The 20674-nt window shown below is 46.8% G+C and overlaps 1 protein-coding gene across 4 annotated transcripts in view; it reads right to left on the reverse strand.

Annotated features, from left to right (window-relative positions):
* The window catches only part of REEP1 (receptor accessory protein 1), a 112847-nt gene extending 92535 nt beyond the window's left edge, over positions 1-20312 (reverse strand). For 3 of the 4 annotated variants that reach the window (XR_014017422.1, XR_014017423.1, XM_081254022.1), the window contains exon 1: positions 20089-20232. Coding sequence is in view for 2 of the 4 variants with exons in the window: in XM_081254022.1 (XP_081110148.1) it covers positions 20089-20120 (32 nt within the window). In the remaining 2 variants the exon portion in view is untranslated. Of the gene's footprint in view, positions 1-20088 lie in introns of all 4 variants that reach the window. The other variant, XM_081254023.1, reaches the window with a different exon arrangement.
* Positions 20313-20674: the final 362 nt, after the last annotated feature.

The following is a 20674-nucleotide window of genomic DNA, read 5'->3' on the forward strand; positions in this document are numbered from 1 at the left end:
TAATGTACGCACACTGCCAATGCAACATCTGACATGGAGTATAAATATGTGTCAATAAAAGTACTTATTTGTATTACAGTAAAAGGGACCTAAGTTTTGCCTTTAGGTCTGGGAGCAAAGCGCAGATCTGTGACCCTCCAGCACCGAGCAGCACACTGTCAACGACTACTCGGATGACATACGTAGCAGGACCCCTGTGAGCATTTGGCTACCACCCCCACTTCATTTTATGAATGGGGAGACTGGTATGTGTGGGTGGAGGCGGTTCCTGAGGGTCCTGCCTTTCCCTTCCTGGGTCTCCTGTCCTCAACACCTCCTCACTGAAAATATCACAGACCCTGCAGGGCCCCTGAGACTCGAGAGAGGCTGAGAGGCTGTGAGAAGGTCTGCCTTGCTCAGAGCAGCTGGCACTTCTAGGAGACGTAAATGGTGGGATGGTGTGAACAACCAGGGAAACTGCATGCCAGGAGGTTCAGCCCGACCCCACTCGATTTTACAGAGAGGAAGAGGAGCTCTGAGAGAGAAGCCCAAGGTCACACAGCCCATCAGGGGTAGAGCTGGGGCCAGAATCTACACCCCCAAGGCCCACCCAGGCCTGGGCCAGGTGGCACTGCTGGCAGCACCATGTTTCTCTGGGTCCAGCTCCACCACGAACTTGCTGGGGAACCTGGGGCAGGCTACCTAGCCCTCTGGGCTTCAGTTTTATAATTTGGGAAAGAAGTAGTAATGCCCGCCTTGTATGACTGCTGTATTAATTACGTCACAGAGCCTTACATGAGAAGTGCCGTGATGGAGAAGACTCCGTTTTGCCTCAGTGGTGGCCCAGCATGCAGCCCACAGTAGCGTCGCACTAAATATGAGATGACTGAGTGAACTTGCTGAATGAATGAATGAGGAACAGGATGGCACAATATCCGCCACATGTTAGGTACTCAGTCAAGTGTTTTCCATTATTGTGGATACTAATCCTTGGTGGATATTTGCCTTCATCTTGATACAGGATGCAGAGGCTCTCTGGGTCCTCTCCACAGCCCCATGTAGCCCCTGTGCTTTGGAAAAGCTGACCATATCCCCAGATTCAGGGTGGGTCTTGGCTGGTGTAAGTCATTCAACACATCCCATCCCCCTGCCATAGGGATTGGCTCAGGGACAGGTGTGTGACTAAAATCAGGAGAGCAAGATGCTTGCTAGGAGCTTCTGGGAAAGAAGCCTTCTTGTGTCCCATAGAAGATGCTCTCTTTTTTGGAGAGATGCCCTTTTCCTGCTAGATGCCAATGAGAAATTCACCCCCCCTAGAAGCTGCTGGCAATCATCTTGTGTCCTCAAAGGGAGCCAGCCTTAACATGAGTGCAGGGGAGAGACCAAGAGAACCTGCTGGACTGGTGCTGATCCTGGGTCACTGCCACTCTAGACTTTTAAGTTATGTGAACAAGCATGAGTTGTATTTTTTTTCTTGGAACCAAAAGAATTCTAACTGCTATACCTTTGAACCTCAAAAATGAAGAATCAAAAGGAGACCATTATTTCCAATAGTATCAGACAAGAGACTCTGACTTACCCTGCCATTGACAACAACTACAAATTCTGGATTTAAAGACATTGTAAATTTTTTTACTAAGTGGTCAAGCTTGGTATCATCAATCATGGGACAGCCTGACATTCTGTCCTCTTGACAGAAGGCAGGGGGAGGTGCACCTTATCATCTACACAATGTAGACACAATGACCTGAGTCTAATCACGAGGACAAGTCTGAGAAGTCCAGAACGTCTACATCACAGTCGGCCTAGACTCTTCATAAAGTTGGGGGGCAGGGGGTGCAGGTGCTGTTCTATGTTGATCAAAAGACACGGCAGCCAGATTCAATGTATGAACTTTGACTGGATCCAAATAAAACAGGAAAAAATAAATAAAGGATTTTTGTTTAATTGGGGTTAATTTGAGTACGGACCACATGTTGGATGAAGCTGTGGAATGAGAGTTGATTTTCTTAGGTATGGAATGATTGTTGATTGTACAGAACAGTGAATGGTGCCCAAAGCAAGATCCACAGACTCCTGGGAGACCCCAAAACCCTTTCCAGGGGTTGCTGGGACCCTGTCAGAGGGTTCATGAGGTTGAAACAATTTTAATAATAATACTAAAACATATGCCTTTTTCACTGTGCTGAACTTGCACTGATGGTGTAAGAACAATAAGGGGTAAAACCGCTGCCTTTGCACGAATCAAGGCAATGGCACTAAACTTAACCAGTAGTCATTGTATCCTTCACCATCATGCAGTAGGAAAAAAAAAATGCCTGTTTCATTTAAGAATGTCATTGATGATATAGCAGAAATCATCAATTTTATTAAATCTTGACGCTGGAGTATAGGTGTTTTTAATATCTTGTGATGAAATGGGAAGCATGCATTAAGTACTGCTGCATACCAAGTATGATGATTGTCTTGAGGAAAAGCCCTTGTGTCGATTATCCACTGTTTTTCAGGGAACAATACAGTTACTTGAATGACTGACAAACAATGGTTATTCAGAGTTGGGTATCTGGCAAGCATGTTTTAGGAAATGGATGAAATGAGCCCATTTCTTCAAGAAAAACCAATAGTGTTTGTTGCCAATGATAATATTCAATTTCAAGCTAAAACTAGAATTTTGGAAAATTTTTATCCACTACCATGAAACTGACAGTGTCCCAACACTTAAAAGACTTTCCTGATGGGATTGATGGGGATATTAATGAATGTGAATTTTTGATATTGTATAATGAAATGTGTCAGCATTTAGAAGATCTGCATTTCACTTGGTAAACCAATAGTTTCTAAATGATCAAAGTGTGATGTTATAAATTATGCATGGATAAAAGGTCCATGAATTTAAACTATGTGGAAGGAACAGAAGCCATAAAATATGACCAGTTTTGAAACAGAACTAAATAGAATTTCTAAAATAGAATAATTGAAAATTTAAAATCAATGAATATGTTCAGCAGTTGATTAGAGACGGCTAAGGAGACAGACATGAAGAAAATAATTAATAAAGTGGCAGAGACGGGCTTCCCTGGTGGCGCAGTGGTTGAGAGTCTGCCTGCCGATGCAGGGGACGCAGGTTCCTGCTCCAGTCCGGGAAGATCCCACATGCCGCGGAGCGGCTGGGCCCGTGAGCCATGGCCGCTGAGCCTGTGCGTCGGAGTCTGTGCTCCACAACGGGAGAGGCCACAACAGTGAGAGGCCCGCGTACCGGAAAAAAAAAAAAAAAAAAAGTGGCAGAGACAAAGAAAGGAATCAGGGGCTTCCCGGGTGGTGCAGTGGTTGAGAGTCCACCTGCCGATGCAGGGGACACGGGTTCGTGCCCCGGTCCGGGAAGATCCCACATGCTGCAGAGCGGCTAGGCCCGTGAGCCATGGCCGCTGAGCCTGCACGTCCGGAGCCTGTGCTCCACAACGGGAGAGTCCACAACAGTGAGAGGCCTGCGTACCGCAAAAAAAAAAAAAAAAAAAGAAGGAATCGGAAATAAGAAATGAAGAGATATGGAAGACAGAGTAAACACCTAACGTATATCTAATAAGAGTACCAGAAAAAGAGGAAAAAAGGAATGGAATGCAAAAGCAGTGTTGTTAACTATCAATAAATTTGAAAAATTACTAAGATGAATGAACTCCTAAACTAATATTAACTCAAGAAAATAGAGAAAATCTAAAATCATTAAAGAAATCCAATAGGTAGGTTAAATTTTTCCTACAGAAAAAACACCTGTCCCTGATAATTTTACTGGTAAGGTCACGTATTTTACACGGAAGAAAGAAATCCAATCTTACACAAACTATTCCAGGGTATAAAAAAGAGGATACATCCGCCCTCAACGTGGTTTATGAGGCTAGTATAATCTTTATACCCAAACCAGACAAGATAGCACAGCTAATATCACGCACAAACATAGCTTGAAAAAAAAAAAAAAGACTACACTAAATATTAACAAACTGGATCTTAGGTTGTTCTAACAACAACAACAAAAACACAACTTTATGAACAAATTTTGTTTATCCAGGAAGGTAAAATTGTTTCATGGCAAAACTAATTAATACAATTTGCCACTTAACAAATTAAAGGCCAGAAAAAATACCCCATTATCATCTCAATGGAAGCATTAGCTAAAATACAGTATCATTCATTATAAAAACTCTCAACAAACTAGGACGAGAAGAAAACTTAGCGATCAAGTATATTTCTGAAAACCCTACAGCAAGCACGATACTTTATGGAAAAATGTTGAAGCATTCCTTTTTAAAGCAGGAAAAGACAAGAAGATCTGCCTTCACCACTTTCAGTCATCTTGTACTAGAGATCTTAACCAGGACAGTAAGAGTAAGGGAAAAAAAGGAATTACTGGAAAGACACAACACTATGCTATTCTCAGATGGCATGACTCTATCTGGAAAGCCCAAAAGAATGTATAGTGTGGCAAGGATGCATTGTTCTAACAAACAGGTGGAAGATGAAAATTTTAATAAGATACCAAATACACTGGCATCAACGAACATCAAGTAACTGGGAATAAATCTAACAAATGATGCACAAGACATTTACAGTAAAAATTATAAAATTATATTGAAAATCATTAAAGAAGATCTAAATTAATATAGATAGATGCCATGTATATGTATACATATATGTATATGGATTGGAACAGTGAATATCTTAAGAACATCAGTGTTATTCCAATCAGACTCCCAACAGATTTTTGAGTGAGTGAGGGTGTGTGTGTGCATCTGTGTTGTAATAGATAATTCTAGGTAATTCTAAACATGTATATGGAAGAGAAAGGGCTAAGGCACTTTTGAAGGTTGGAGGGACTTGCCAGGCCAGATTCTTAGAATTTTCATAAGGTTATGGTAATTAAAACAGTGGTACTGGGCTTCCCTGGTGGCGCAGTGGTTGAGAGTCCGCCTGCCGATGCAGGGGACACGGGTTCGTGTCCCGGTCTGGGAGGATCCCACGTGCCGCAGAGCGGCTGGGCCTGTGAGCCATGGCCACTGAGCCTGCGCATCCGGAGCCTGTGCTCCGCAACGGGAGAGGCCACAACAGTGAGAGGCCCACGTACCGAAAAAAAAAAAAAAAAAAAAAAAACAGTGGTACTGGTACAGGGCCAGAAAAACTGTTCAATGGAAGAGAATAAAGAGCCCAGAATAGACTTACACATCCAGGGAAACTTAATTTATGACAGGGCTGGACATTACAGATGTAAAGAGAAAGGACATACTTTATAATAAACGGTGCTAGGACAATTGGTTTTCCTTATGGAAAAAAAAATTCTGGAGTCCTACTCCACATCATATACCAAAATCATCTCAAAATGGATTAAGAAATTAAATGTGAATGAAAAAACTATAAAACTGCTAGCTAGGAGCAATATAGGAGAACAGCTTCATGATTTCAGAATACCTTCATGATTAGGTAAGGTTTTCCTAGGACACAAAAAGTATAAACTATAAATGAAAAAAACTGATAAATCCATTGCACTAATATTAAGAATTTCTGTTTATCAAAACACACCATAAAGAAAATGAAAAAATAAACCAGGGACTGGGAGAAAACATGTGTAATGCACAGTGACAGAGGATTAGCATCTAAAGTATTTAAAGAACTCCTACAAATCAGTAAGATAAGGACAAGAGAAAAACTGGCAAGACTTGAACAGGCTCTTCACAGGAGAGAGAACATGAATGGGCAATAAACATATGAAAAGATGCTCAATCTCATTAGTATTCAGGGAAATGCAAATTAACACTATAGTGAGATTCCATTCTGTACCCACCAGACTGGCAAAACTTCTAAAGTGTGACAATAGCAAGTGATGGTAAAGACATGGTACAACTGAAATTGTATATGCTGCTGGAGAAAAATGATTTTGGATAGCAATTTATGATGGACAAAATGTGGAGGGGACTTGGCAGGCCAGATACCAAGAATTTTCATAAAAGTTATGGTAATTAAGACAGTGTGGTCCTGGTGCAGGGTCAGACAAATTGATTAACGGAACAGAATAAAGAGCCCAGAAACAGACCCACACATCTACGAAACTTATGTTATTTGGTCAAGTGAAAGATGCATATACCCTATGCCTCAGCCATTCCATTCCTAAAGGAATTTGTGCACCAGTACACCAGGAATCACATATAACAATGTTCATTGCAGAAGTCTTTTCAAGAGCAAGAGAAAAACAAAAATTAAAAAGAGCCCAAATGTCTGTAAACAGTGGTATATTGATACAGTGAAGGTAATGTTCTATTTCTTAAACTGGTTGGTGAGAAAAAGAGTATTCATTGTATTATTATCCATTACTGTATACCCTAACCACTTCTTTGTAATCTTTTCTATTGATGCAATAATTAATTTTTACATATCAAGGAGAGTCTGGAAATGGAGACAAAATAAGATGTTAGAACATCAGAGTGTTTTTTTTTTTTTTTTTTTGGCCGCACCGCATCAAACCTGCACCCTTGGCAGTGAAAGCGAGGAGTCCTACCCACTGGACCGCCAGGGGATTCCCCCAGAGTGTTCTTTCTTTAGGCTCTTCTTAACTCCCCTCAGCTTGGTGGCAGCCGGGCCAACAGCCATGGGTTTAATGGGCTGAATAATGGTCCCCAAAGATGTCCAGGTCCTAATCCCCAGAATCTATGAATATTACCTGATATAGCAAAAGAGACTTTGCAGATGTGATTAAATTAAGGATTTTGACATGGGAAGATTATCCTGGACTATCTAGGTGGGCCCTAAATGTAATCACAAATGTCCTTCTAAGAGAGAGGTCGAGGAAGATATAAAGACAGAAGAGAAGGCAATGTGACCATGGAAGCACAGACTGGAGAGATGCGGCCATAAGCCAACAGCCACCAGACGCTCCAAAAGCAAAACATGGATTCTCCACACAGCTTCCAGAATGAAACGCTTCTGCTAACACCTTGGTTTCAGCCCAAAAAAACTCATTTCAGACTTCAGGCCTCCAGATCTGTTAAGAGACTAAATTTCTGTTTTACGCCACTAACTTGGTGGTTCTCTCTTCCAGCAGCAATAGTAGACTACTACAGTGGATGAGGATGCTCAACTTTCCCCATCTCTTTGTCCCTGATTGTATTCATGCAGCACATCCTCTCCTCTGCCTCCTCTTCTTTCTCAACATTGGCTGCCACAGTGTCTCCCAGGCAGAGATACAACAGTGGTTTAATCTCCTTTCATACATCAGATGTACCACTTCCCCTGTGAAAGGGCTCCTCCCTACAATTTCCAACCAAAGCCAGAAAAGTCATTCACACCCACCCACAAAATAACCACCCAACGGAAAGAACACTGGCCAGGCAGGAAGGACCCTGGAATCCAAGTCCAAGTTCCCCACTGACTGGCTATGAAAACTCAGAAACTTCTCAAAGATGCAACTGGAATTCATTCATCTCTCTATCCCTGGTGCCCAGTGTATGCTTGGCACAAAGCAAATGGTCAATAAATGGGCAGTTAATCAATGAATGAATCAATCAAGCAATGAATCAATCAATCTCGAACAAGGATAGAAGGCCGACCCGCTGAAAAACAGAATCTTTCCAACAACTCGTATCTCTCTTCCTCCACTATAATAAGGGAAAAGATTAAAATCCTAGAGTTTCAGAGTTGGAAGGTCTTAGGGTTGGAAGCCTCACTCTAGCACCAATTACTAGAAAACTCTTCCTTCTACCATGACAAGAGTTTGTCTTCGAATCGCCCACTAGTCCTATTCCAGGCCTCTAACCACATAAAACAAACCTCTTTCTTCCACATCAAAACACTTTCAGAAATTGGAGACTTGGCCTCAAGTCCTGGCCTAGCCGATCATGTTACTGACCTTGATGAATGACCTAAAACTAAACCCTCATGCCCCATCTTCCTTGTCTGTCAACAAGAGCCTGAAATCACTAAGAGCCCCTCTAGCTCCAAGAAGCAGGGTGGAAAACATCACCCCCTTGGTGTTCAATCCCTCATCATTTCAAACTATCCATTGGGTTTTAATTTTTTTTTAAACTATCCATTTCAAACTATCCATTTTTTAAAAAACTATCCATCCATTTTAAAACTAGCCATTTCAAACTATCCATTGGGTTTTAATTTTTAATACTTTATTTTTTACTTTTAGAATTGCTTCCTTTCCCGTGGGCCCATTCCTCTCCCTGCTCCAGCCCGGCACCTGCTATTTTCCTATATGTTCTCTACTTTTTCATTTTAGAAAGATTTATTCTAAGGTCTCTAAGTATTAATAGTTACTTTATATAAATAATGTACAATTAATATAGGTATGCTATTTACCTATTTGTCTATTTATTTCCGGAGGGCTAATCCTGTCTTGTAGCGTTTGTTAACTCCTGCTTAGGAGGGGTGTTTGTAATTCTGGAGTATGAATTCATGTGCTTTGGGGCTAACTCTGTATGACGTGTATTGAGAGCTCTTAGAGAGAGTGGATTAATTTCTGTCACATGTCCCAGGAGTAATGCTGGCCCAAGACCAATGTTTATGTTAATCTCTCAGCTAAGGGTATGCAGCAGACCGTGCAGAATGTGTTAAACCCCAAATCCAGATGAGGACAGGTCCATAGATGGTTTCAAATTCCCAAGGGAGATTTTCCCTCCACCAAGAACCCTGGGCAAGACAGACAAGCTTCACTGTCATCTTTCAGTGCTTGGGGGTCTATGCTTTTACTCAGGATTATGCTGCAGAATCGCCCTTCCAGTCTGAACTTTATGCCAACGTTCAGCTCTGACTTAATACCCCACAGACTCAAGGCCCCTCTTTTCTCTATTGAGATATTAAAACCAAGTTAGGCCAATTCTCTAGTGTGGTATATTAAAGATGGCTGCAAACTGTTTGCTACCCCACTCATGGAGAGGTAGTCTAATCCCCCGCTCTTCAAATCTAGGATGGCCTTAAGTGACTTGTTTGGCCAATAGAATGCAGCAGAAGTATCATCCTGGGACTTCTGAAACCAGCTCATAAAAAGTCTTGCAGTTTCTATTGATGCTTCTTGGACACCCATTCTTGCAGCTCTGAGCTACCATGTAAGAAACTTGACTATCCTGAGGCCTCCATGCTGGAGAAATCACACAGAAAGACCAAATGAAGAGGGCTTGCAGCACACAAAAAGAAAGAGACAGCCAGGGCTTCCCTGGTGGCTCAGTGGTTAAGAATCTGCCTGCTAATGCAGGGGACACGGGTTTGAGCCCTGGTCCGGGAAGATCACACATGCCACGGAGCAACTAAGCTCATGCGCCACAACCTACTGAGCCTGCGCTCTAGAGCCCGCCAGCCACAACTACTGAGCCCACATGCCACAACTACTGAAGCCCGCACGCCTAGAGCCCATGTTCCGCAACAAGAGAAGCCACCGCAATGAGAAGCCACCGCAATGAGAGGCCCGTGCGCTGCAACAAAGAGTAGCCCCCGCTCGCCGCAACTAGAGAAAGACTGCGTGCAGCAACGAAGACCCAACACAGCCAAAAATAAATAAATTAAAATAAATAAATTAAAAAAAAAAAGAAAGAAAGACACAGCCAGTCTGCCACTGCCATTTGCATCATCCCAGTTGAGACCCAGACATCACGGAGCAGAAATGAGTTTTGTATTCGGTGTCCTGTCCAACTTCCTGACCACAGAGCCAGGAGAGATGATATCAAAACGGCTGTTGTTTTAAGCTAAATCTCAGGGTAGTCTGTCGTGCAGCTGCTACAGTACTGGTCACAGCCTTGCAAAATGATTCCCTCTCTGTTTTGTCTCCTGGCAAATTTACTTACTTAAAAGCTCTGCTATACTCTTAGGGGATCGCTATTATATTTCATGCAAAATTTTTAGAAAAATATTCAATTCAGTTTTATTAGGGAGGGGTTTCAGACTATATAGTTTTCTATATTGCCAGAAATAGAAATCAAATCTTTCACTTTACAGATGAGAAAACTGAGGCTTAGAGAGGTTAGGTTACTTGCCATGGTCACAAATCAAGGTTCTACAAACCTAGGTTTAAGAAAGGGTCTTCTAACCCCAGAGGGAATACAAAGTCATCATTCGTATACATTTTAAACATGTTCTATGAGCTTAGAACTGCTGGGAAAAATGGCTGTGAACAAGATAAAAGTCTCAAAAGTCATGGAGATCAAATCCTAGTGGAGAGACAGACCAGAAACAAGCAAGCAAAAGAATTAGAAGCATAGTTTCAGGGAGGGACAAAAGCACAGAGGTGTGGGTGGGGTGTATCTTGGAGAAGGTGGTCAAAAGAGGCCTCTCCTGAATAGGTGACATGTAAGCAGAGACCTAAATGGATAGAGGGAAAGGCCATGCACGATCCAGGGCAGTGTGTTCAGGGCAGAGGAACAGCAAGTGCAAAGGGCCCTGGGTGGGACAAGCTTGTCGCCTTCTAGGAATAGTGAGCGTGATGGAACTGAGCGAGTGAGGGGGGAACAGTACAAGGTGAGGTCAGGGCAGTGGGCAGGGGCCAGGCCTTGCTGAGTCTTGTTGACAGTGGTAAGGAGTCTGAATTTTATTTTTAGTGTGACGGGAGCTCTTTAGACAGTTTTTTTTATTTTATTTATTTTATTTTTTTTTTGCGGTACGCGGGCCTCTCACTGTTGTGGCCTCTCCCATTGCGGAGCACAGGCTCTGGACGCGCAGGCTCAGCAGCCACAGCTCACGGGCCCAGCCGCTCCGCGGCATGTGGGACCTTCCCGGACCGGGGCACGAACCCGTGTCCCCTGCATCGGCAGGCGGACTCTCAACCACTGCATCACCAGGGAAGCCCTTTATTTTATTTAATTTTTATTTGACAGCTTTTAAACTGCAGGGGAAAGCTAAGACCTACTTTATGGGGTTTTTTGGAAATTTTTTTCCTTTATTATATTTAATTAATTAATTTATTTATTGAAATATAGTTGATTTACAATGTTGTGTTACTTTCTGGTGTACAGCAAAGTGATTCAGTTATACATATATATATATTTATCCTTTTTCATATGCTTTTCCATTATGGTTTATTACAGGATATTGAATATAGTTCCCCTGTGCTATACAGTACGTCCTTATTGTTTATCTATTTTATATTTAGTAGTTTGCATGTTAGCCCCAAACTCCTAACTTATCCATCCCCCACCCCCTTCCCCCTTTGGTAACGATAAGTTTGTTTTCTATGTAAGACCTATCGCACATTTTTTTCTTTTCTTTTTTTGGACGCGCCATGCAGGTTGCAGGATCTTAGTTCCCCGACCTGGGACTGAACCCAGGCCCACAGCAGTGAAAGCGCCGAGTCCTAACCACTGGACCACCCGGGAATTCCCCTATCTTACATTTTAAACAACGTAGACATTGGAGAGATGGGAGTAGAAGCAGGGAAAGCAATTAGGAGAGTTTTGAAATGGTCCAGGAGAGCAATAATTTGGGGTTGGAACAGGGTGGTGGCAGTGGAGGTGGGAGTTGGTGGGGCAGGGAGGGTTCGAAGGTAGGGTTGCGAGGACTCACTGACACTGCTGGATTCCGCAGCACACGGTGTCTGGCATGAAGCATTTACGGAGCCCACGGGGTCCTGTGACTTCCTCAGGAGGGACATCTAGGGGCCAGTGGTTCTTGGCCTCATGTGCTCAAGAGAAAAAGTCCTTTCATGTTCCTGTAAGCCCACTGGGAGTCCCCAGCATGAGTCGGCTGTGTTTCACCAGCTTCTTTCTCACGGTGGGTTGTAACCCACCCTCCTGAAGAGCATGAGCTGCTCACCGCAATATTCTGTCTGACAGGCATTGTCTTGGCGGTTTAAACCCCAGTTGTAGCAAAACTAAATTTTACATAGATCACAGTTCGGCAGCCCACTTGTGAAAGGTTCGTAGTTGAGCGCTGGGTTGGTGGAATCCAGTTAGGCTATTCAGAATTCATACGAAGTCAGGGTTGGGACCTCTCAGAATCAGAGGGATGAACCACAATCCAGCACAAATGGATGACTTGGCATTGAATTCCCATTTACAGCCAATAGTGGGAATATCAGGCAAGTCAATTTCTGTTCATTTCACAGGGGAGATGATGACACCCTGAATCCTGACTCAGTGCTTCTCAAGTTTCATGGGGATCTTGTCAAAATGCAGATTCACCAGGCCTTGGGTGGGGCCCCGGATTCTGCATTCCTAACTAGCTCCCGGTGATGCTGATGTCGTTGGTGCACAGACCACTCTCTGAATAGAGAGGTCCTGACTCATTCATGAGCCAACATACACTCACTGGGCACTTACTACCCATGAAGAGCGGAGAGGGAGACTAAGAAACAGATGTGGGAGGTAAATGCACAAACCACCACGTCACAAGGTACAAAGTGACAATGCCACACTGGGGACCCAGGAACAGAAATCTTGCCTCAGTCAGGGGACCCAAGGGAGGTTTCTTGGAGGAAGGCAGATGGAAGCAAACATGGAGAGTGTAATGACAATCGTAGGGCACCTTCAAGGTCTTTATCCATGGAAGAGCATCAGTTCTCTACAACTGCTGATTTCTCCTCAAAATTAAGACTTCCTTTTAAAACTCAAAAACAAGATAAAGAAAAGAGATCAAAAGGAGAGTGAGAGATTTTTCTAATGTGAAGAGGTAAAGGAATGTGTTAGGACTGTCCCAGTTTCAAGAAGAAAAAAAAAAAGAAAACAATCTTACACCAACTTCAACAAAAAAGGACATTTAGGGCTTCCCTGGTGGCGCAGTGGTTGAGAATCTGCCTGCCAATGCAGGGGACACGGGTTCGAGCCCTGGTCTGGGAGGATCCCACATGGCGTGGAGCAACGGGGCCCGTGAGCCACAACTACTGAGCCTGCGCGCCTGGAGCCTGTGCTCCACAACAAGAGAGGCCGCGATAGTGAGAGGCCCGCGCACCGCGATGAAGAGTGGCCCCCGCTTGCCACAACTAGAGAAAGCCCTCGCACAGAAACAAAGACACAACACAGCAAAAATAAATTAATTAATTAATAAACTCCTACCCGCAACATCTTCTTAAAAAAAAAAAAAGGACATTTATAGGTTTGCAAAGCTGGTTAGGATTCATTCATTCAACATATGTGGTGGTCATTGGGGTTGTTCACAGATGTTTAGTAAGACTGTAATTCTCCACCCACTTGAATTCAGGCTTGGTTATATGATTTTCTTTGGCTGATGAAATGTGAGCAGAAGTGACACGTGTCACTTCCTGTTAGAGGTACTTAAGAGCTGGTGCGTGACTCTCCATTTTTCTTTCCCTACTCCAGTGAATCCTGGTGCCTTGTGCTGCAATGATAGCGCCCTAAGACAAAGAAGGCTCAGTCAGCCTGAGCCTCTGGTGATGACAACATGCCGGTTGCCTCTGCCAACCCACAGTGCACAGGCAGCATAAAGCAAGAAATCAACCTTTGTCGTCTCCAGCCACCGGGCTTTGAGAGTTGTTACTGCAGCACAGCCCAGTCCATCTTCACCACTACAATAAATGCTTAATTAAAACAAGCACCATTCAAGGCCTTCATTCTAGGATATGGGACTGTTCAAGGCCTTAAACGAGGAGCTGCAGGAACCGGGGCCTGAGTCACCAGACTCAAGACTCTGGAGCCAGCTTCCGGCTCTCTGTGCCTGTATCTCATCTCTGTTTACCTCTGCTTTGCCATACTTCGCCCCTTTGGCCACCATCCCTTCTCCAATTGCCAGGCAGCCACCAGCAGCCCCACCTTCACATCTTTCCAGCTCTGGGTCCCATAGGCAAGGCTCTTCTCTCCCAGCTTCAAATCAAGACACCCTGGGGAAGGATCTAGGGGTTCCGTTTGGGCCACAGACCCACCTCTGGACCAATCTCTGTGCCCAAGGAAATGTGTCGCTAGGCCTGAGTCCCTGGCCACCTCCATGGCTGAGTGGAGGGAGATAGGATGGGGTATGGGACCAGAGGGGAATGGGAAATGCATTTGGAAGCCCAGAGTACCATCCACAGATCCCTAAAGGAGGTGAAAAGGTTGTGAATGCACAAGTACGTGAGAGCAGCCAAGGTAGAATGGAACTGAGCTGCGACTGGTGAAGGGCAGAGGAAAAAGGGAAAACGCGGCTTATGTGCGATCACCCTAAGAGGAAAGAAGCAGGCTGGGCAGCCACTGGCTGGACAGCTCCCTGTGCCGGTGTCAAGGAGGTACCCATGGCCTAGAACTGCCAGGTGACTGACAAAGCCTGGTGGGGGCAGGATGTCAGGAGCGGATGTTAACTCAGGTAAAGGATGCTCCTCCTGTCTACGAATTTAGGGGAGCTTGTTAAAACTCTGACAGTGGGACAGACCTTCTGTGATCAAGAACAGGCCAAGTTTCGGAGAGCAAATACTTTAAACTTTTAATTTTTTTTAATTTTTTTTTTTTTGTGGTACGCAGGCCTCTCACTGCTGTGGCCTCTCCCGTTGCGGAGCACAGGCTCCGGACGCGCAGGCTCAGCGGCCACGGCTCACGGGCCCAGCCGCTCCACGGCATGTGGGATCTTCCCGGACCGGGCCACGAACCCGTGTCCCTGGCATCGGCAGGCGGACTCTCAACCACTGTGCCACCAGGGAAGCCCTAACTTTTTTTTTTTTTGGCCACACCATGCGGTATGTGGGATCTTAGTTCCCCGACCAGGGATTGAACCAGCGCCCCCTGCAGCGGAAGCACGGGGTCTTAAACACTGGACCGCCTGGGAAGTCCTGGGGGACTCCTGGGGGAGCAAATACTGAGCCAACATCATCATCCCTACATGAATCCCTACCATCATCCCTACATGAATAATTCAGGGGTCTCCTTCCCCACTGAGCCCAACTCAGCTTCATACTCCAACTCAAGACAGGTTCCAGGCAGCCTCCAATCAATTAAAAGAGATAAAACCTACTAGCCATCCTGGTCCAGGTACACATGCCATGCTTGAGGGCCTATAATACCAGATTTACTGTCAAGATTCCTTCAGACATCCCTACTGTGTGCCAGATACTTGGTCCTTTATATTTACCTTTTCTCTAAAGTCAAAGGAAAGGACCTGGGTGCGACTACAACAACCCAGAGGGAAAACAGTATGCTTCTATGTGAAGATGGACGAGATCTGAACGTTCAGAACAAACCCATATGTATGTAACTATCCATCTTCCAATCCGTCAGGGTCTTCCCAAGGCCCTGAAGTGAGAGGAAAATATTCTCATGGCCCAAATGCAAACCCCCTCCTGTTGGTTCTCAGAAAAATTCCCAAAGACACCAAGAATCCTGGTAACCGGTTGGGCATGTGCTCAGCTCATTGTTGGCAATAAAATTGCAAAGATAACATATCTCTGACTACTGCAGGGCCAGGTCTACCCCATCCCCAAGCCTCTTGAAATCCCTTGGAAAATACACACACACACACACGCGCATACACACACGCATACACACACACATACACACACACGACACACATACACAATACAAAATGGCAGCCTCACTAGGTGGCTACTGAGGGTCTGACCCGCCTTCTCTCATTCTTCCCAGGGCTCTTCCGCCCCCCAGACAATATACACTACAAAGAGGATAGCTCGCTTTAGAAGGAAGGGGGAAACTGAGCCATTAATAACCAGGTGAGACCCTCACTTGTCAGCTGCCCTTCAAATAAGACACAGCAGGAAGAAGTGCACAAAAGCTACTTCCCAGCAGGCAGGCAGGATTAATAAACAAAGGCCAGGGCTGATGTTTTTCACTTCCTTGAAGATACTGCCCCCGTTTATAAATAAACACAGTGCATGTAGGCCGGCTGCGGGACCTGAGGGAAAGGAAAGGGCCCAGAAGAGCACTGGCTCTTGGAACTATTAAGACCTCCAAGATGATGCTGGCCAATAATACTGTATCATAGACCGGGAGCAGGGCCCCAGCGCAGGTGCAAGCTGCCCTTAGGATTCTGCAGGACTTGGACTAGAACCCAACATCTTTCCTCTCCCAATTCAACTGAAACAGTCACCCAGCTCCTACCCTGTACCACACCCAGTGCCAGGAAAGAAATCATCAACTAACCTGAACCTTCCATTAACAGGATCATTTTTCTGCATTCCACTTTTTAAAGGAGGCCCCAAAGAAAGGTAAGTTTATGTTTAAGAGTGTATGGTTTTTTCTTTTTTCCATCTGTGTTGCAACAGTTGAGGAACCTCTTGAGGACAACCCACATTCCTTCCAGGCTTCTCTACGTGTCCATCCCTGGCCCAGGGCACAGAGACTTCATGCTCTAAATAGTCCTAGGACTTAGCTAGATCTTCAGCTATCAACTCAAGACTGTTTTAAACATCAGACTCTACTTTCTAAAAACTAACATTTTTTAAAGATGTGCAATGTGGAAAAATGACATTTTTCGGCATGGCTATTGGTTATTTATGAATTAGGACTCTCTTTTTCCCCATGCAGTGAGTTGGAGTTTTGGTCTACTAACCCAGTAAGTGGTGGTGAAGCTCTGGAGCCATTTAGCCAATATCCTGGGCCTCAGCCAAAATTCTGTCCAGAGACAATGAGGCAAAACCTGCTCCCTGGAATAAATGCTTCAAGATAGTGCATTCTCCCTAGAAGGCACAGAGCGACCTCTGTGTGCCCGCTCCAGTGCACAGTCTGAAATGCTTTCACACCTCGGCCTTGGGTTGTTTGAAAAGAAAACAAAGTATTTTAAAGGAGGCAAGCAGACCAGTCCTAAATGAGCTCCCATGTTCCATGCAGATATCAACCAGGTTTCAACAAGGCCAACCTTGCTACTGCACTAATATTTCTTCCTTAATTCTTCCTAAGCTAAGCCAAGGGAGTTAGGAGGAAGACAGCTGGCAAGAGAGCAGCGTCTCAAATTGGTTCCCATTCCAAGAGCTTTGCCCAGTGGGCACAAGCCTGTCCCGATGCCCACTAACCTCTGTCCCCAGGGGATAACACTGACCAGCTCCCCTGCTTATCCTAGGGCCTCTGATCCCACTCAACACAACCAACCTTTACTGAGTGCACTTGAAGGGCCAGGTGCTTCAAAAAAGAGCCTTGGGAGGGGGCGAGAGGTGGGAGGGGGAAAAAAACTACCACCATTGCCCTAAACATACTCACAGCCCATGGCAACACAGTCACCATCACAGCTGGCTGTCCCCAGACACCATCAGCTTGTCTTGACGCCTCTGGTTGGAAGGAAGACGCTCCCTCCACATCCTCAGAGCACAGTGACAGGTCTTCCTTAAATGTTCTTTGATGAGACAGAGGCTTATGAAACCATGAAAAGATAGCTTATAGGAAAAGGGACCTGTGGACAAAATCACAGGACGCCATACTGGAGGTCTTGAAAGCTTGAAAGAGATCAGCTTAGGTCAAGGACGGGCAGAGGTGCAAAGGGCACTGACCCAAAAATCCAGAGCCTGTGTTCTTCACCAGCTCATCTCGTGTCCTTGGGCAAAGCACACTCCTCTACAGTTTTACAGATGAGGGGAGGGCTGGCTCAGTGGTTTTTATTAGCAGTAAAACCCATATAGTTTCCAAATTATATTTTATATAGAACCCCAGTATATAAAACAAAGAAAAGGAATCAGGAGTGGGAACCCAGAGCCCACCCACTCAGGCTGAGTGGCCTTCGGGGAAGCCAGTTGGAAAACTGCAGGAATAATGTCTGAAAGCCCTTTCCAGAGCTCTTACAACCTCTCTCGGAGGATGGGAGGGAACACTCATTGACTGAATGTCCTCTGTGGTACTTGGCAATTTAGAAATCACGTATCATCGAAATCTTTGCAACAGTAAAGTGAGATTAACTAGGGCTTGTGAACTAGGATCTCCTGTGATCTGAGCTGTGAACTGGGATCTGTTGGCAAGAGGCAGAACTGGGATTTGAATCAAGGGTTTTCTGACTCCAAACATGGCATTTCTACTCTTTGCTAAGAGGTTTGTGGAAATTTGGGCTGATTCGATAATTTCCTTGCATGGTAAATATAAACATATGTGCATATATGCCTAGGGAAACACAGCTTGACAAATATACTTCTCAAATTTTTCATTAGCTATCTCTGTATGGAAATAATGTGGATGATTTTCCATCTATTGATCTACATTTTCTAATTTTCCTATAGTGAACATGTATGATTTACGCAAAACAGGTGCTGCTTATTAAAATGGTTTTAACAACTCACATCTGACACATCCACGTTGGGTTTCTATACAGAATTAGGGGCTGAAGGGATAGGTCATATCTCTGACCTTTTGAAGTTGACAGTGGGAATGACACCCCCAAATCTCACAAATTCTCTCTTGGAACACAGGGTCCTGGGCTGACCTGAGGGGCAGTTCTCACGGTCACTTAAATACTCTGAAATGAAATTCTTCACTTCTGGGGAGTGTGGTTGTTTTAGAAAATAACTGCTAGTCCCTGAAACCCCACCCAAACACATGTTTCTCCCCTTCACCCCTCTTAGTTGTCTAGTATACAGGGGATGGGTGCTAATAAAATTAAAGACGGTCACATGGACCCCAGACCAGAAAGCCTGGCTGCTCAGTGTTCCAGCCCCAGCCCAGGAGGACCTGTAGGGAGTGAGTCCTCCAGCCTGGCCAACTCAACTCTCTGGCCCACCCTGAGGCCCCACCCCCACCCCCCAGAAGCCACCTGCAAATCTGACAATCACGGCACTACTTCAGGAGAAAAAAAATACCACCCGGAAGGCAAGACAGGCCTTGATCAGGCATGAGGCGGGGCCAGCCCTGCCAGCCACTTCCCTGGGTTATTCATGCCACCTCTGCCCGCAGGAATCTTCCAAACCTTTAACATGCTTCCTCTAGGTACAGCACAAATCCCCAGCAGGTGGCAACAGCTGTGGAGAGGCCCACAAGGAATGAATGACTTGGGGGCCGAGAGGAGCATACACTGGCCTTGGGAAGAAAGCCCATCATGGTGGCCAGGAGACAATGCTGAGAAGGGCTTCAGAAGGCTACCCTGACCGGCTTCTCTGAAAATCAGGAAACAAGGGTAGGAGATGGGAGGTGTTCCCAAACGTGGAAAGTGACGGCGCACAATCAGCCAGAGTCGGGAGCCCCTCTTTCTCAGACAAAGAAAAAGCCGGAATGGCACCACCGGCTCCCACACCGCAGAACAATTTCACCCCGGCTCCCCAAGCAGGTGGCACATCTGTCCTGCTTCAGGCAAGGATGGTTAGGAGAGGAGGGGAACTGGAATAGATGGCCGTGTCCACCTCCCAAGGAGAACAAATCCACGAGGGAAGGAGCTCTTCAAAGGTCCACGCGGCTCTGGGGTTTGACAGAGCACAACGCCCCCGCGCCCACCCGCAACGGCTTCACACAGGCCTCACCCCAGATGACTCTGCGCTCTCCCGCAAGGCCTGGCAGGTGTCATCGCCACCGTCAGTGTGGCCGGCTGTCACTTGGAAATTTCCCGTGAATTCCCGGAGATGCCCGTCTCTATCTCTCCTTCAAACCCTCCGCCCAAGGAATCAGATAAGGGGACGCGGGGCGGCCACCCCAAGATTCGGATTTGTCCTCCAACGTCCCACTTGCCTAGGCCGCTGTCAGTGTGAGAACCCTAAAAAGGAGGAGTATTTTTCAACCCCCTTAGGAGCCCTGCCTCCAGCTCTCCGCCCTTCTCCGCGTCCATCCCTCCAGGCAGCGCCCCAGGCTCTTCTGGGCTCTATCATTTTCACCTGACAAAAGCGTGGCGGCGGGGCGCGGCAACGGGCGACCCCAGGCCAACATTTCTTCCCAAGGAGAGGGACACGTGTCCCCGCGGCGCACTCACTCGGGGCCTCGGCCGAGCCCACCAAGCGGGGGAACAAAGCGGCCGGGCGCGGCTCGACGCGGACCCCAGCGAAGCCCCGTGCGCCCCAGCCCTCGCGGCCCCGCCCGCCGGGCCCCCGCGCCCGGGCCGGGCCCCGCAGGGCAGCAGCCGCGTTCTGTGCCGCCCGCTCGCCCGCGACCTCGGCAGCTACTGTACCTGCTAAATTTAGCGGCCGCCGGGTATTAATAGCCGGAACGACCGGGGCGGGCGCTGCAGGGGCACGCGCAGCCCGGGGGCCGAGGGCCGGAGAAGGAGGGGAAGGAAGGAAGGGACGCGGGGAAGAAGGCTACTTACACCACCAGCCTGGAGATGATCCACGCCACCATGGCGGGGGGCGGGCGGGCGCGGCCCGGCGGCGCGGTGCGTCTCGGCTGCTGGCGGCTGCGGCGCTCCGGGCACGTCTGTCCGCGCACGGCCGCCGCCGCCAGACTGAACGCGCCCGCCGCCCTGCCCGGCGCTGGCGCGTCGGCGCAGCCGCGGCACGTTCCGGCGGCGGCGGCTGCCCCAGCCCCCCGGGGCATGGCGGGCCCGCGGCGATTGGGCGGCGAGCCGGTCGGGCACCAGCGGGACCCGCCCCGCCCCGCTGGCCCCGGGCCCCAGGCTGAATTCGGGGAGGTTCCTCTGCGCGCCCCGGTGCCCCCCGCCGCTCACAGGGGACCCTGAGGTGGTCCAGTTGGCAGGGCAGAGACCCGGGGGCCGCCCCACCATCTGTGCTCCAGTGGGGAAACTGAGGCCTGGATCTTGGGAATCTGTCTCCACCTGTTCTGATTCAGATACAGTCATCCATTGCTCTGATACGGATACTGCGCTAGCCTAATAAGGGACTTCACTGTATCCAGATATGACCTCTCCAGTTGTCCCCCACAAGGCATTATCTGCA

The sequence above is a fragment of the Mesoplodon bidens genome (genome assembly GCF_964165515.1).
Source record: "Mesoplodon bidens genome assembly, chromosome: 14".
NCBI classification, from domain to species: Eukaryota; Metazoa; Chordata; class Mammalia; order Artiodactyla; family Ziphiidae; genus Mesoplodon; species Mesoplodon bidens.